We start from the raw sequence: 18,818 nt of genomic DNA, 5'->3' as shown, positions 1-18,818 counted from the left end.
CACCTAATATCATGCACAGTGAGCAGTCAGAGAGAAAACTGCATTGCCAATTACATAAGATACAAACTTATTTAGAAGACCCTTATGCAAAACACAATCAAAAACCTTTGAAATGTCAAGAGCAACTGCTTGAATTTCAACAAACTTTACCACTGAATTCTGTCCACAGTTGGATAACATAAGCAAATATATTACCAGTGGATCAACGCTGCCAAAATGCACACTGGCAATCATTGATCAGGTGGAAGGATCCTAGATAGTTTAGGAGTTGGCGGTTAATAGACTTCTCACTACACTGAAAAGGGTAGACGGAAATGCAATGGGATGATAACTGGATGGGATGGATTTGACACCCTTTTTAGAACTGACTGGATAGGAGCAAATTTCCAAGCAGCTGTAGCCTCAAAATGTAAGGAAGATTGGATCTCATAATGATGCCCATCATATCCTCAAAACCCATCAATCACATTGCATGATGGAAGGGATGGGAGGGTGCCTGAGTTTTGTTCTGGAGACTAAACATGGGTTTCAACACTCTTCAAGCCTCCAATAAGCAAAAGTGGTAGTAATGCTGGCACTGATCTGACTTGTAGATCTCCTACCCCAGTGCATGAATCACATCAATATGGTGATGCAGTTAACAAGAAATATGCCTGTAGTGTTTCACAGGCCAATTTTCTAGATACATATAAGCTGAATAACTTTACTATTCTGTTGGTTATTTGAATTGTTCCAGAATTTTATGACGTTCCAGTTGATTGAGAAATCAGTATCCTGAGAATCACATAAACTTCCCTTAAATGCATTTTTCTTGACAACATTAAAGTCCAAAAATGAGAAATTAACAGATAATATAATAATTTTAAAATATTATAGAAATTTTTATCATACTTACAATAACTCCTGCTGCAGCTGCTCGGATTCGTGCTATCAAGTTCTGCATCTGATTGAAGTTTTGAAAATATTCCATGATTTCAGTATGAAACCGATGCATATGTATATAACGAACTGATGACATCTGACACTGAATATGCATGTCATATTCTCTTACTAAGTCAGGATCAGGATTCCCATGTCTACATTAAAAGTTTAAAATTTATGATTTACAGATTAAATACAGATTAAAGAATTGAGGAGCAGGCTAACAGAGTATACAGATAAAATAACTACTTTATAATTTGTTACTACATGCATGGAATTAGAATAAAAAACTAAATTTATATTTCTTTCAGCTCAAGTACTACTGTCACAGGTAGACATTGGAAGACTGGATTGGGAGAAAAATAGAATTTTGCTGCCTATATAACGTGTTCCTTTGCAGTTGGTTGTAATGAATTATATGCATGAGATTACCCCATTTGTAGCTGGGCTGCAATTAACATGCTAGGAACTGCATATGCAATTGCTAGCATATGGTCAAGCTGAGGGATATTAGAAGGCAAGCTGGAGTGAGAAATAATGAGACCTTTGTTAAAGAAGATTGGGAATACAGTGTAATTGCAGTCCAAGTTTTTATTATTATTGCTTTTATTATTTATATAGCGGAATGGCATTTATGGCATATTGGGGTGCTTGTATTATGCCTGTAGTGTGTTCACAGGCCAATTTGCTTGTCGTGAATACCGAAACCCTCTATACAGACAAAGTACAAAGTAGTTATCTGAGCAGATCAAAATGCTTACAGAATATGGAAGCAAGTAAGGTACATGTATACAGATGCACCGTAAGACTCTTGTAGATTCTATCATGGTGGATTCTGGTAATGTGTGTTCAAAAAAAATCGCATACAGTATTTCTACAATGCCTTGAAGTGTTCCGTATTTGCCTTATATAACTTTTTCAATTGTGATGTGCCCAAAATAGTCTAGATTACATTCTCAGTTAAGCTGGTATACACGTCTTTTGGCTCTGATGAGGAAGGTACATAAAGGGGTGGAGGGACAACTAGTAAGATCCTTGGAGTTCCTGTAAAGGTGCTAAATTTTTTTTTTACATTCTGCAGATCATCAGTAATATAAGATATTTATCAGAATATGATATTCTGTTCAAGTCAACCTAGGAGTAGAATTGAGGTGGGAAGGGAAAAAAAAGGAGCCTAAATCTTCATAAACCACTTAGTGGCTAAATGATGTCTGGAATGAATAGGACTGATATATTACATATTACATTCACAGACTGCTCAGGAGCAAGATATCAATGAGGAATATTACAACTTTCTGAAAGTGTAAATCCCAAGAAACCTATAGGTAAATGGAAATCCAAAGAAGAAAAAATTAGTCAAGAAACAATTGTCATGATGAACCGAAGACAACAAATGAAGAGCAAGATAAACACTGGCAAGGACAAAATTGAGTATACTGAGTTATACAAAGCCATTAGAAAGAGATTCAGGGAGGACATAAAAAGATTTAACACAAGAAAAGTAGAACAAGCATTAAGAGAAAACAAAAGACTTAAATCAGCAGCCATGAGCAGTAATACAGAAAGACAAATGATACTGAAACTGAAGAATAATGATGGTGTACTTATAAATAGCAGAGAAGGCATAATTCAAATAGCAGAAGACTACTATAGAGAATTATACAAAGAGTGAAGGAATGATGCCAGCAGTGGGGAAGATGGATCACAAATTAGTAACACATACAACATACCTGATATCCTTCCTGATGAGGTAGAACATGCATTGAAGAAAATGAAGAATCAGAAAGCCCCTGAGGAAGATGAAGTTACTGTAGAGTGGTTAAAATTGGGAGGAAGAAACATGACACAAAAACTGGCAAGACTCGTCACAAAATGCATTAGAAAAAAAGGTGTGATGCCTAAGGAGTGGAATAATGCAATCATAGTTTTGCTGCATAAGAAAGGAGATAAATCAGAAATTGAAAATTATAGACCAATTAGCTTGTTATCCCACATCTACAAGTTGTTTACAAGGGTCATTACTAACAGATTAAAAAGAATACTTAATGAGAATCAACCGAAAGAGCAAGATGGCTTTAGGACAGGATTCTCAACTATGGATCACCTTCACGTAATATCACAGCTAATGGAGAAAGCAAATGAATATAAAACACCATTATGCCTGGCATTCATTTGTGGATTATGAAAAGGCAATTGACTCCATACAGCATAAGGCAATGTTTCAGGCACTGGAAACACAAGGCATAGATACCCCATATATCATGATTTTGAAGAAAATATATGAGAACACTACCTCCTTTATTAGACTAGACAAAGACAGTAGAAAATTTAAAACTGAGAAAGGAGTTCGACAAGGAGACACAATATCTCTGAAGCTGTTTACAGCTGCCCATGAGGAAGCTTTCAAAAGATTAGACTGGTCCCAGAAAGGAGTCAGTGTGAACGGAGAGTGCCTAAACCATTTATGTTTGCAGATGACATTGTGGTCATAAGCCACGATCCCAAAGATTTAAAAGAAAATCTTAATCAGTTATGCACAGTTAGTAAGGATTTTGGACTAAAGATGAATAAGACTAAAACCAAAGTAATGATGAACAAGTATGCCACAGAAAGGGATATAATGATTGAAGGAGCAGCAATTGAAAAGGTGGAATCATACTTATCTGGGACAAGTCATTAGCTGTAATAATGATAAATGGCTGGAAGTTAAGAGAAGAATAAATTTCGGATGGACAGCATTCAGGAAATATAGTCACATACTGAGGAGCAATATCTCAATTTGTCTGAAACGTAAAATAGTGAACCAATGTATACTCCTCACTATGACTTATGGAAGTGAAACTTTGGCACTCACCAAAAGAATGGAAGAGAAGCTGAGAACTACACAGTGAAGGATGGAACTAATTATATTGGGAATCAGACCGTTAGATAAGAAGAGAAAAACATTGATTAGGCAGCAAACGCAAGAAAAGGACATTCTTACCAAAACTAAAGAACTAAAATGGACTTTGGCAGGACACATAGCTCAAAGACATGACAGACGGACTAAGAAAATAACGGAATGGTACCCAAGAGGAGCTAGAAGAAAACCTTAACACAATGATGGAGATGGATAGATGAAATTCATGAGTTTGTGGGTAGTAAATGGATGGCCATTGCATAAAACAGAACGAACTGGAAAGTTGCTGCAGAGGCCTTCATCCTGCAGTGGATTGAAAATGGCTGATGATGATATTACATTTTCTAGACCATTTTTATTTACAGAAATTTATCTCCTACAAATAAAAGTTTTCCTTTTGCAAGAGGAGGATAATGAAAAGCAAGCCTTCTCCTGCCCATGGTCCTACATATTTACAAAGAATAAGACAAGATTACACTGATGGGCATGGTCACCTTAAAACTAAAATTTATATTTAAAAAATAGCTTCAAGAGTTTAATAACAGAACAACAAATAAGCAGATGCCAACCATCCAGTATAACCTCCTCACAGTGATCATCTCCAGAATAACCCACACATATAATGCAGCCAAGATTATCAATTAACTTTCAAGACCAGCTAAAAAAGAGTAACATTACATTTCACTCACGAGTTGCTGAGGTTTGTATAAAGTCTTTCAGTGTTGACATCCAAGGCTACTGCTACTTCACAGCTTAAAATTTTGATAGAGCCACTATTTGCATCCTACTTAGGAGTCAAGATAGTGACCAATTTCAACTAAGTTTGCTGATTCTGTAATAACTGAAGTATCTCACATCTGGTGAGTATGGGCTTGGCACACCTAGAATCCTGAGCTGGATATCATCATTCTTCTATTTCTGACTCTGTCTCTCTCTCTCTCTCTCTCTCTCTCTCTTCCCCCTCCCCCAAAGCTGAACAAAATGAAAGACTTTATTGGTTTTGTGACTGATTTAGAAGTGCCTGCAATTGCTGGCCATAATCAGTGTATTAGCAATATAAGTTTTAAGAAGGAGGGGTGGGCGTAGTTTCCTTAAGAAAAATCTAAACATAAGGCTCTTAAAGATGCAAATAAAAAATCTGACACTTACTGAAATGTTTTTCACTTTAATGTAATCAAACAGTATTTGTCATCTCTTCCCACCCTTGATGTTCTGATCAATTTGGTTATGTGGATTATTTCCGTTGAAAACCTGAAACTGTCAGGTTTTTTTTTTTTTTTTTTTTAACAATTTAAATTTGTTACTGCTTATTAGTGCTGCAGAACTCAAAAATTTTGATGTCAATCAATTTACTGAATTTGCTTTTGTACAAATTACAAACTTTCACACTACACAAAAATCAAGCTTCAGACCTACTATTTACTACTGTGAATGATTACTGAAAGAGGGCAGTGACTCTTCTTTTTGGATCCAACATCCCATTAATATCCTATTTCAGAACATTAAAAAAATTCAAAATTCATTTTCATATATTGTTAAAACTAATGTTGCTAGAACCTATTCTACAAAATTCCTTAATACTCGTTTAGCAACAGATCGTCAACTCATTCCTTTCTGAACACCTCACTGAAAATCCTTGTTGATCTGGCTTGCTGCCCTTGCTGACTATTTGTTATCAGTTATTTAGAAACATGCAACATTTAAACTGACATTCTTTGTACAAATTTCCAAAGCCTGGTGGAATCATGAGCTACAGAAGGCCTTTACACTTCATCATAGTTTATTCACAAAAAATACAATGTAAACAGTGAAACAATATACATCAAAACATAAAAGAAAATTTGCAGTTAAACAAGCAATTCTTGAGTAAAAAATCTAATCTAATCTAAGAAAAGTGTATTGTATGAGTGAGAGTGAAGTCTCTCTGTTTTGTGCTATTTGGAAAATATCAGTAGGAGATAACTGTGCAGATTCATTAAGGATTTCGCTGATGTACTGCCAGACAGAATATAGGCCTCTGTAGCTGAGTGGGAGTGCAGTAGCACACACATGCTTTGAGTAGATTGGGATTCAAGCCCCTGGCTGCTAAATACGGTCAATCTGCACTGGGCCAGAATGGTAGATTATGGTCCATTTCTTTCAACATAAATTGCTGAGAAGGCTTCCAATCCTGCAGTGGATTGATATTGGCCGCTGGTTACTACCAGAATTAAATTTTTGGTCTCCCTCATTTTGTATGGCTATTTTTGGCTTTTAGAGAGCAAGCATGAAGTAGGCTGCCAGTGGATGTCTGAGTTGCTGTCCTAGCCATCGCAATTGGCTTTTCTGGAAAGTTGTCACCAAAGGTTCCTGAAGGCTTTCTTGTAAAATTGTTGCACTGCTAATATGGTCTCTCCAAGAGTACCCTAATAAAGTTCTAAGGCAGGAAGTGCCAAAAATATTTATGATATTAGAAACTTTTTTAGTAGAAACATTCCAGATTTGTGCACCATACAGGAATAATAACGACAAACCTGTGCTTTTATATAATACAACTTTCATATCTGTAGTGATTAGAGGGGATTTCCATATTTTGTTTAAAACTGAATAAGACTGCAAAGCCTCATGCTTTCTTTTAACAATACTATTTAGTGAGTGATTTATGAATGCATCTAGGTACTGAAAATCTTTTACTTCTTCTGTCTATCAGTTCTGTTTAATTGAATGAATCCTTCTAATTGGTTAATAAGAACTTTTGTTTTACTACCATTGATTTTTAATCCAAATATTTCTGTCATTTGGCGATCTAGGTCAAAATTGTTTGTGCCAATGCAATGCTGTCATCAATAAGCATGATATTGTCTGCAAAACTCAGATGCTGTAAGGGAAATTGACCTGCAGAATCCTCTAGGATGATCCCGAATTCATCCCTTATTAGCCTGAAATTATAATCTAGGGTTATTATAAAAAGAAAAGAAGCTAAGGCATCTCCCTATAGAACTCCAGTGGTGATGGGAAAATTGTTGGTTTTTTCACCATTAATAAGGACTCTAGCAAAATAACCTTGGTAGGATGCTGCTATTGCTTTAATAAATTGTTCAGGAATTCCATAAAATTTTAATATTTTAAACATCCTTAACCTATTAGTATTAGCATTAGTAGAGGCATATAATGCAAGAAAACAAGCTTATACAATTTGTACAGCATCAGCCAAAAAAAAACTTCCACCTCACCCCTCCCGTTCATTCAAAATACCTTTCCAGCTGAGCAATTTATTTATGTAGGCTATCAACTTATTAAACTATTAAGTGAGTCAAATGGTTTGGAAATATCTATAAAATTTAAATTCAATGGAAGATTTTGGTCTTCGGCTTCTTCAAGTAATCTAATACAGTGGATATGTTCAAAAGTACTGTGGTTTTTAAGAAATCCAGCTTGATTCGTGGGGAGCAGAGGAGTAATATGAGGTTCTATTCTATTTAATACTATCCTGTTATAAATTTTCAACCTGATTGATAGAAGTCCAATTCCTTTGTAATTTTAGGATCTATTGAAAATACCCATTTTGATAATTTGATAATTTATTTATTCCTATTTTGTGTTACAATTGTTGGGAGATAACAGCAAGAAGGGAGGGAGAACACATAAGCCAGAGGCTTTTTAGGGGGTGTTCCTTTGAAAGACATAACAATAAAACCAGACCTGAAATTACACAGGAATTATTTATCAGATACATCACGAATTGGACATGTTTCTACATTCCATTACAGAGACTTCGTAAACCAACCACACATGTCGCACGGTTAACAACAGTACTTATAATTACATTGTGAGTACTTTTCCAATAATAAGTATGAAAGAAAAAAATTAAGAAATAATTGCGCAGAGTGTTACAAGCTTTTTGACAGCTATTCCTTCAACTTGTTTACATAATTTCCAAACTGGTATGCATTGTGGAAAGTTCAGGAGTTGAATGGAAGGTGATTTAGATCAGACATCCCTGGTGATGTGTTCAGTTAGGAGCTTCTTGAACCTGTTTAGTGAAATGCCATTTTTGATAATTTCAGGAAGATTATTCCAGGTTTTTGCACCTCTGTATTTTATATTTTTCTGACCTATGGCTTTTCTAAAAAGCAGAACCTTCAGGTTCGCTTCATTTCTTAAGTTATATCTTATTCCTTCTTCTATTGTTATAAAAAAGGATCTGAAGAGAGGAGGAAAGTTTGGTGTTTTCAAAGCATTGTAGACAAAAACCGCCTCAGCTTTTTGTATCAGTTGGTAGATGCTTAAGAGTCTCGCTTCCTTATATCTCGAAGTCACTGATGCATTCCAGGGAAGGCCCAAAATTGAACGAACACATCGAATGACAATTGAATTGATTCTCGCAAGGTTATCTTGACTGGTCGTACCCCATGAGATGATTCCATATGTGAAGTGAGGCTGTATTAAGGAAAGGAATACTAGTCTGAGAAGGGAAGAAGATACCCAGGCAGAGGCTTGGGCGAGTATTCCTGCTAGTGATGAAGTCTTCTTTCGTAAGGTGATCATTTGTTTATCCCAACTCAGCTTGTCATCTGGCCAGATTCCTAGAAACTTGGTATCATTCACCCTTTCAAGTTGTTTTCCTCTGTATATTATTTCGAAATCAATATTTAATGGTTTATTTTTTGTCCTAAACACCATATATTTGGATTTTTCTGGGTTTAGTATCAGCTAATTCTTTTGAAGCCAACTATGCATTTCGGAGAGCAGAGCAGAGATCTTGCATTGAAGTTGGTTAGGGTCTTTATCAGTGATTAAAATGGAAATGTCATCGGCATACGCTACTAGGTGGGAAGATGAGAGAGAAATTCATTAATATAAAGAACAAATAGGATAGGTCTGAGAAGTGAGCCTTGAGGTACTCCCCTGGAGAAATAAGAAATGTCTGAAAAAGACAGGTTTGTTTTAATGACAAATGGCCTATAATTAAGGTAGTCTTCAAGGAGAAGGTTAATTTTCCCTCTCAAGCCAAGATTGTTGAGCTTGTTGAGTAGGATATGATTTATGAAGTCAAAAGCTTTTGATAGGTCTAGAAACAGTGCTATTGCATAGTAACCCTTTTCAAGACAGTCCGAGATCCTAGAGCAGAAGTCAACAATTGCCAGGTCAGTGGATCTTTTTGAACGATAAGTGTACTGTTGTTGATGGATAAGCTGATTGACTTTCACGAAGTCAATCAGCTTTTTTTTAACATGAACCCCAAACACGAGAGGTATTAGAACCTATAGTACTTAGTACCGTGTTTGGGTTGGGGGTTGAGAAGACGAAAGAAGATATTTGTTGACATTCGACTTGAACTTCTGTAGATTGTAATTTTCAGGAAATACGTATGAAGGAATGTTGTTCCAGAAAACGGCAGTTGAATGAATAAATGAGGAAGATGAAAAGTTGGTTCTATGGGTTTGAAGTTGGACAGTAAATGGATGTTGGCTGGTGGCGGCACGTGTTTGGACTGTTTTGAAAGAGAGAGAGCGGGAATTATAGAAGCCAATTCAGAAGAACAGTGCCCATGGAAGTACCTGTAGAACAGGCATGCAGCAGAAACAGTACATCTATGAGAAAGCGAGTGGAGAGACTCTGTTAGAGATGAATCATTAATTAACCTAACTGCCCTCTTCTGAATGGAATCAAGAAGCCTGAGAGAGGTTTTGGGGGCACCACCCCAGATGTGGGAACAATATTCCATGGCAGGGCGGATTTGCGATTTATACAGAGTGAGCAGCTGTTTGGAAGAAAAGTAACGCCGAGAGCGAAAGAGAAAACCAAGTTTTTTAGATGCAGAAAAAGCAATATTTGTAATGTGCTGTGCCAAGAGAGATTACAAGTCAGGGTAATCCCCAAAAGAGATATATCATTTTGCCTAGAAATCGGAGTGTCACTAAAGATAAGCATAAAAGCAGAAGAATCCTTTTTGCAAGATATAAGACAAGACTGAATTTTAGAAGGATTGAAATCAACTAAGTTGTCTTTGCCCCACTGGAGAATTACCTGAAGATCGGCATTTAAGGAATTGGTAACAGATTTTCGAGAAGTTGAAGCTGATTGAGCAGGACAAGGTTTCCAAAATGGAAACTTGAATGCAATGTGCTATCATCGGCAAAACTATGGATAGGATTTCCAGTCAATGGAAGAAGGTCATTAATATACAAGAGGAAAAGAGTGGGGGAAAGAACTGAACCTTCGGGAACACCAGCATTAGTGGAGAAGTTAGAAGGCAGAGGCAGAGAGCCATCTACCATCAACTTTCAGTGAGCGATCAGAGAGAAAACTGGATAACCAATTACTAAAAAAAGTTGGCAAACCATAAGATGGAAGCTTGTTTAGAAGACCTTTATGCCAAATACGATCGAAAGCCTTTGAGATGTCAAGAGCAAATACTTGTGTTTCACCGAACCTTTCCATTGAATTAGTCCATAAATGGGTAACATAAGCCAGAATATCACCAGTGGATCGACACTGACGGAATCCATACTGGCGATCGTTGATCAGACGGAAGGTTTCTAGGTAGTTTAAGAGTTGGCGGTTAATTGATTTCTCCATTACTTTAGAAAGAGTAGAAGTAATTGCAATGGGACGATAATTCGATGGGAGGGATTTGTCACCTTTTTAGGAACTGGCTGGATATCATCAAATTTCCAAGCAGAAAGAAAAACACCTTTGGAATAAGAAAGAGAAAAAAGGCGGCAAAGAATAGGAGTAAGTTCAGGAGCACAGGTTTTGAGAACAAGTGGAGAAATACCATCAAGACCTGGAGCTTTCTTAGCATCAAGATTCATCAAAATCCTTCTGACATCCTTTTGATGGAAGACCACAGAAGGCATTGAATGGAGTGTGTCGGGAATGGTGGGAGGTGTTTTTCCAAGATCAGTAATACATCTGCTGGAAGAAAAATGGGATGCTAGCAGGTCAGCTTTATCCTTGGCTGAAGTGACAACAGAACCATCTGGTTTGGACAGAGGTGGGAGCAGAGATGGGCAAAAGTTGCGGCAAGAGACCAGAATGCTCGGCTACCATTAGGGGAAGAAACAAGTTTTCTACTCTTAGTCTGTTCAAACTCTAGTTTCGACTGATTAATAACTGCTTTACAATTGTTGCGAGCTTTGGTGCAGGCAGAAAATGAAACTGAAGAATTAGAAACAAGCCAATTATGATATGCAATATTCTTCTCTTGAAAAGCCTTAGCACATTTATTGGAAAACCAAGGTTTACATAAAGGATGAGATTATAAAGTGGAGTGTGGGATAAAGGATTCCATTCCTGCAAGAATAATTTCACTTACACGATCTGAGCAAACATTGACAGCAGAAGTTTTGAAACAGTAATCCAACCATGGAAAAGAAGAAAAGAAGTCTTGCAGGTCATCCCAATTTTGCATTCTTGTAATGCCAAACAACACGAGGTTGGGAATAGCCATGAGATAAAGGTTCCATTGGAGAAGAGACAATCACCAAGTTGTGGTCTGAAGTTCCTAAAGGATCTCTCACTTCGACTGTGTACTTAGAAGGGTTGTTTATGAGAAAAAGATCTCTATATCTCTAGAGTCAACTTCGTCTTTAAAAAGGTTATTCACACTTGAGATAAAGTGATTACACAAGGCTGCGGCTTTTTCCTGGTCATCTGAGATTAGTACCTCGTTCTCAACTACATCTCCAACGTAGCTCTGTGATTTCGTTTTCCTTCCAGGTAGTAGCTTGTCCAAGACTGTCCACTTTTCCTTGCTTGTAATAACATCTTTAAGTTGGGAACTATAATATTTCCTTTTCTCTGACCTAAAACTATCGGTGACTTTGTTTCTGTACGTTGGGAATTTGTTTTTATCCTCCTCCTTTCCTGTTTCTCTAGCAATTCTTGCAAGTTTGTCCCTTTTCTTTAGCATGTTACAAATTTTGTTTGAGATAAATGGGCATGTTGGCCTAGTGGTCTATTCCCTGGGATGCTGATGTATGATGCGCATTTTTCATAACTATTTAGGATATGCTCAAAGAAGAAGTTCGTCGCAATTTCAGGATAATCTGTAGCAATCACCCCATCCTAACAGATCATAACAGATCATAACAGAGCTGATTGAGAGAGCCTGGAGTCACAGATCTGTAAGTGTGCATGATCTCTTCCACAATTTCTTCATTTTCAATTACCATTAAGATGGGACGATGATCAGAAATGGTTGCATCCAGTACTGCATAGGTTAGTGAGCATTCCCCAATTGCGAAGTCAAGAAGGGAATTGAAAAACCATTGGAAGAAATGACATCTAGGAGGTCTTGCACTTGAGAGGAAGAGCTTTGAAGTACGTTAATATTAAAGTCTCCCATCAGCAGAAGACTAAGGGATTTGCTTGTGAAGTGAGATAGAATATTGTCAAGAGTTACAAGGAAACTGTTGACTGAAGCTGAGGGAGGTCGGTATAGACACCCAATCACCAGAGAAGCAATGCAGATAAAAGTGATTTCACAAGCTTGATCAGGCAGATTTGTGATAGGAAAGGCAGAGCATCGCAGATGATTGTGAACATAAATAGCAACTCCATCCCCTTTAGAATCACATCTGCAACTGTGAAAGAGAGCATAGTCGTGAAATCAGATTGAAACTTCAGGAGAGAACCAGGTCTCAGTAAAAACCATCAGGTCTGGATGGAGATTCCATAATGTCAGTTGAGCGAGGATTTCATCATTATATTTTACAAGACTGCGTGCGTTCATATAAATACAGTAATTGCATTTTTTGATGCTGTAGTAAGGCATAAGTTATTTGGTTTAATTGTTGGCGACATGGCAGAAAGGTGTTTTCACAAGAGTTAGAATCATTCAAATTCTGGTAGGATGAAGAGATAGATGAATCATTTATAGAAGTTCTTCCCAGTTGAGATTCCAGAATATCTGAAAAATGCTCGAATTGTCATTCCTGTTGACTAGTTTCAATAGCTAAGTCACTGGCTGATGACCTAGTACCAGGAAGGGGGTGGGCGTCCATAGAAAGGCCAAATAATGGCTCCCTCAGGCCAACAGTGATCCTTTAGTAATAGATCAAAATCCGTTTGTTGACACTGAATATAGAAAGAGCTGTACGAATCGTGTTTGGAATTTACTTTTATTACTTTTACTTCTATCTGCAGTTGAGTTCTGATATGCTGCTCTACTTCTGTACCGCACAGTTGGGGTTCGAGTCGTGAGACAAAAATACCCTTGGTTGAACTTTTAGTTCTAGGGACTGCTCTGATTGAAGAGTTGGTAGCTGTTCCCACAACAGCAGGGGTGTGTCGATGTCTTCCTGTCTAAGTAGAGGCAGATTGATTCTGTTGTCCTCTGATGTGATCTGCCTGCCTTCTGGAGAAAATGACATCTTCTAGGAGTGGACTGACAGATCTATTGCCATATTTACATGCTTTCTGAGATTCACTAGTAACTGGAGCATATACTGGAGGATGTGGAGGCTGCTTTACAATAGATGAGTAAGTGGCTTCTGCTATAGGAGTCGGTTGAAATGTGGGATTTTCCACAGATTTCACCAAGTTACTTGTAGGACTGAAGGAACTACTGGAGTTTTGAATAAGATTTGTTAAATCCAGAATTTTTTGTAGTAAAATATAATTTATTTCGTGAAGTTGGGCGTTTTCTGACCTGATTTTTTTAGTTTCGTTAAGAAGAGAGGCCATCATGGATTTTTGAGTGTCCAGGATTTGAAAAATCATTTTCGTGGTCATCTCATTTGGCTTTTCAACTTGTGAGACTTTGTGGTTAAGAAGGTGAGAGAAGGAGTAATTTATCTGCTCTGATACCACGTCATGAGGTATGTCCTCGGATGGCCCACTCTGTTGAGTACCATTTGACGATGAGGTGAAACACTGAGATTCACCGTCGGAAAGACTTAAAAGATCTGTTGGGGTTGATCCTGAGTTATTTTCATTTTTCGTCTGTTTTTTCTTCGTCTGCCTGTAATTTATGCAACAGGGACCTTTCAACGAGTTAATAGCTGCCTGTGACATCTTTTTCCAGTTTACAGTTGACAAATCTATGCATCTTATACAGTACACAAGACCGCATTCCGCATTGAGTTGGAGGAAGTCTTTGCATTTCTTTTTACACATATGGCAAATAATTTGCACTTGAGGAGCCATTGTAATTAACAGTAAAAACAACAAATTTCTTTTTATATTAAAATGAAAATTTAATATGCAAGTTAAAATGAAAAATTAAATGCAAAATATAAAATATGCAATATTCGAAACAATATTTTTGTATTTGAACTAATTTTACAGTAAACTTATCTGAGAATTAGTTGAAATACTTCAGAATTCTTTAAAATACATTCAAAGGGTTAAGTGCGATTCCTGAGCTAAGCTTAGAACAGTCCAAATTTGAACTACACGCAGTACTTAAGGTCACACCACTGCAGATTAATCAGTAGTCTTTTGAAAGGCAAGATCCTCTTTGTAGGAACAATGGCAGGTGACCTTGCGGGCTATAATCAGACAAAAACAGTAAAGTGACTGACCTTGGTTAACCTGTGAGACAGTAATCCTTACACTGAAAACTTCCCAGCTTCGTGGCTGCCTATAGAAACTATAAGAGATACCTTGTTGAAGAGGAACATAAATTTCGTTTACTATCGATTGAAAACTATCTTTCGAGTACTTCTTTCTTCAGAGTTGTGAAGAGCAACACTCGCTGATCCAGAGTGTATAAAAATGTTGGAACATATTCATCTTGAATCATTCATTCTAGCATACATTTGCAGGAGAACAAACACAACACCACAGTAACTATTCGCGCATGCGCACCGTTTCCTCTTTTGGTGTTGGTATGTCATTCCTCCCATTGTGAAGGAATAGTCCCAGTGGCCAGAGCTGTAATGAATATGTTTAAGAGTTGTTCTTTAAGTTTGGTTCCTCCACACCTAAAGGCCTCCACCGTGATGCCATTGGGTTGTGCTGCCTTCCTCTTTTTTTGTTGCTACAATGCTTTTTCTAATTCCTGTATGGTGAAGCTGTTACAATTGATTGGGAGAACATTTTGAACTATTATATTGGGTAAGGTTTTTGTGTTTGTTGGGCATTGCTGGATTTAATAGGTTCTGCAAATGTTTTTTCCATTCTTCCATTCTTCCATTTCTTCTTTGGTTTTGAGGGCTCTTCCGTCCCTGCCTCTGATTCTCAGTTTCCTAGGCTTTCTCTCTTTAATACTTATTGAACTGGCTACACTGTACACTTCTCTCATTTTCTGAGTTTTCTGACAGTCTTCAAGTTGCTGGCAGTAATTCTGAATTTGGGCTTCATTATCTGTCTTAAATGCTGAACAGATTTGATTATTTAATGTGCATAACCCGGTGTGGTGAAGATCTTGAAGCTTGCATTTCTTAAGTCTTTGCTTCAGATTGTTCCTTTCTTCTATCAAGGCGATTTTGGATTGTGACACCCATTCTCTTTTAGGCTTCTATGAGTTTAAATGTTGATGGTTTTACTTGCAGCTTGTTGGATAGAATTTATTATGTTACTGAAATTGTTGTTTAGGTTGTCTATTAATACATCTTTATTGAGAGTGTTCTCTATTATTTGCTTGAATTTGTTTGCTTTTCTAAAGTTGTTGCACTAAGGTGCACTAAGGCGAAGTTTAATGTGAGCACTGTCTATTCTATGGTCCGAGTTTATCACTACACTGTTATAAGCTCTGCAGTTTTGTACTGATCTTGTTGATTTACCATTGATTAAGAGATGATCTATTTGTGTTTTGACTCCATTTGGGTGTTCCCAGGTCCATTTTATTCCAGATATTTATGGGAATATGGACTGATACCTTTACACTTAAACAAAAACATTTCAGGATATACAAAATATGCAAATTGATCAATAGCAACAGCTCTACTGGTCAGTGAGAGCAGCTGTTATTACATTAAATCAGATAATTAGTTTATTTTTGTATGCACATATTGGAAGCAGGGAAACTATATTGAACAGAAATTTTTCTAACTTTTATTCTACTGATGTCCCTTTGTTTCAACATTCACAGATATGAACATTACAGTGGAATCCTTTCAATGGAATCATAACACATCTAGTCCTTCTACATTTTTATTCTATAACTACAGATAAAGAAACTGTTAAGAATGCAATATGTTTCCACATGCCCAGAGACTCCAGGACCTAATCAAATCCCGGTATTAGTGATTAAATGTGGTAGAGCAGACAAACTTGAATGATGAATGATTACATTTAATCACTTTGCTGGGCAGAACATGTTCTTTTCAACTGGAGGGAATGCCCTATCTACCTAAAGTTTCTGAGCTCAAGCGCCAAATGGTCTGGTGTCTAATTTACATTTATTTTTTGGTACTGAAACTTTTATGAGAGGTCTTGCAAATTCAAATGCTATCAAACTGACATTGATAAAAGTCATTACAAAAGAAAAGATCTGTTCACCTAAATTAATCTGATGTCTCCTGTTTAGTGATGCACGCTTTTAATCAAAACACACAATTATACTTATTTTGCATCAGGATTTAACAGTATTCAATGCTGTTAATAACTGCCTTCTGCTTTGCTTCTTCATAATTTTTATTCATTGTCAAGCATAAGCATTTTATATTCAAATTAGGATTAATTGTTAAATTTCAGGTGAATTTAACTGCTTCAAGAAAGACACTGCTGAAGACTTTGCATGAAGACTGCTGAAAACTTAGAAATATTCATTCTAAGTTTTGTTTATAACAATGGCTCTATGGTATAGACTTGCCTATTCACAGCAAAAAAGGAAAGAGGAGTTGAAGCAAAATCTTTCATCAGTCAAGGACCACATGGATCACACAAGTATCGGGTGCAACAGGGTTATCAAAAGCAATAAAGTAAAAAAAAACTTGATTTGTCTATACAATAATTCCAGGAGTATAATAAACAAATTAAATGAATTTGAGCTTTTGATGTGGTTGGAGGTACTGAGAAGTGTGCTATTCAGATATATGAGATAAAAAATTTCAGTTTGGTGAATATTGCATGTTCAAGAAACAGAGGGGGGGGGAACTATAGGAATGGCAGGTGATGCTTTTAACTCCACATCTGAATTATTTTCATCTGATTCAGGGAATATACCTGTTACCTTAAATCAGTTTTTGATCAGAAGCATCACTCTGCCACCCCCTCCATCCCTGCCTCTGTAGTGTGAAATGACTTGCAGTAAAGGGAAGATGATAGTAGGAGGGGAATGTTATAAGCCAAGTGATTCTGAAGAGTATGATAATCTCTTTAGGCAATTTGAATGAGATAGAAAGAAGAACAGTTTCATAGTGGGCAACTTCAAAATGCCTCTTATAGAATGGAATATGTGCACTGGAAATACACTACATGGTAACAAGTTTTTGAACAAACTGGATGATTCCTTCCTACCTATCCCACCATGGTGGAGATTGTACAGTAATATCATAGACAGAGTTCTCACTAAGGGGCCTGATTGTATCAATAGCAGGCAGTGACCAGAATACCATAAATGGATTGTATATAAAGAAATCTATGTAGTTTAAGGTAAAGGCAAGAAATTCGATTTCAAGAAATGGGACTATAATAGAATGAGATATTTCTTGTGCTCCATTAATTGGAGTGACTTTAAAAATAAAACAAAAACTACAAAAATATTCATACCAGCTGAAACTGAACATAAACTCCATGATTTAGACTAGGTCAGAGGATAGCTTTACATTAATGGCATCATGGAGATGTTGCTGTACATTCTCTTTATGAATTTTTGGATTCAGTTTGGACATTTGGCATCACATGCACAAGTGGCAACAAATATGGCAGTCTAGTAACCAGTTTTAACTAAGATTGGCAAATTCAGTGTATTGAAATTTAGAATAATATTACAGCCTTTCTGCCTAATTCTTCTTTCTCGTGTAACTTTCTGATTATTCCATGTCTTATACAATTAATAGATTCCATTCATTTATAACCTGAGGAATTCAGTGTGGTGTGGAGGGATGACTTGGACAGGAATTCACTTAGGAAGGACATTTTTAATAATAATTCTGATGCACAGCTTGAGCTATTTCTATCAACAAGTCCCCTGACTGGAGTCATTTTACCCTTTTGGGTGATAGTATACATTTTCTTAGCATCTCTAAACAGTAAACAGAGAGTGCACTTGCATTATTTCCAATATTAAGAATATTGAAATTTATGGGTTTTGGGGGAGGGGAGAGGAGATAAGTTTGGTGAGTCAGTATGCTGACAGTATTGGTAAAACTATGTCGATGTCCATGTTTGCTCTGCCCTACTCTTGTCTCCCGACATGGGGAGACAGGAGTAGGACTGCTAGAACAGTGATTTGCAAACTGAGTACTGCATCACCCTAGAGTAGCAAGTTCCACAAATTTTATAAAAATTTGTTTTTTTTAATGGATTCAATAAATGCATAAACTTATTTTAACAATCTGTGAGGGAACAGTGTAATTGAATGTTCCATTCTGAGAAAGTTTCTTGAGTTTACAGAAAAACATCATGGAAGTCACCTGCCTAGATCTTCAGTTCATTTGATTAATCAACATTATATGGCAAAAAAAAAAAAAACTAACAGAAATCACATAATTCCCTTACTTTAATGAAAATTTTTCACTATGTTAAAAAATTTCATGTGGTTCACATGAATTTCACCAAGTTCACAGTAATAAGTTTATAGTGCAGGGTTATTTTTCGTACCTTCTTACAATAAAAAGCATTAGTGAGTGATGGTTTCTTCTTCATTCTTTTATTAATATTTTATTGTGATATTTTCTGACTTTTGATTTTTCTTTTATGTTATACTGCTTCTCTATGTTGGATTTAATTGCCATGGATAAATTCATTATATTATGAAAGAGAAAAGCACAAGACTAATTTATGTTAATTCAATTACCAATTATGTGTTTTTAATTGAGACAGAAATGTTTATATGAGATAGACAAATTTTCTCTACAATATAATCTTAAGAATCGTTTTATTTAAGTGTGTTCATAAATTT

General features: G+C 36.5%; 1 protein-coding gene across 1 annotated transcript in view; it reads right to left on the bottom strand.

The window, feature by feature from the left end:
- The window catches only part of LOC150074871 (intermembrane lipid transfer protein VPS13D-like), a gene marked incomplete at its 5' end in the record, with an annotated part of 233,196 nt that overhangs the window by 27,919 nt on the left and 186,459 nt on the right, over window positions 1-18,818 (bottom strand). Inside the window, one exon of the mRNA XM_090389446.1 lies at window positions 896-1,076. Coding sequence (XP_090245572.1) covers window positions 896-1,076 — 181 coding nt within the window. The remainder of the gene's footprint in view (window positions 1-895; window positions 1,077-18,818) is intronic.

This window comes from Mastigoproctus giganteus, unplaced genomic scaffold, assembly GCF_048544385.1.
Source record: "Mastigoproctus giganteus isolate SK-2022 unplaced genomic scaffold, ASM4854438v1 scaffold_23, whole genome shotgun sequence".
Classification (NCBI taxonomy): Eukaryota; Metazoa; Arthropoda; class Arachnida; order Uropygi; family Thelyphonidae; genus Mastigoproctus; species Mastigoproctus giganteus.
Note: the sequence above shows the minus strand (reverse complement) of the source record. Positions and strands in the feature narration are given on the sequence as shown.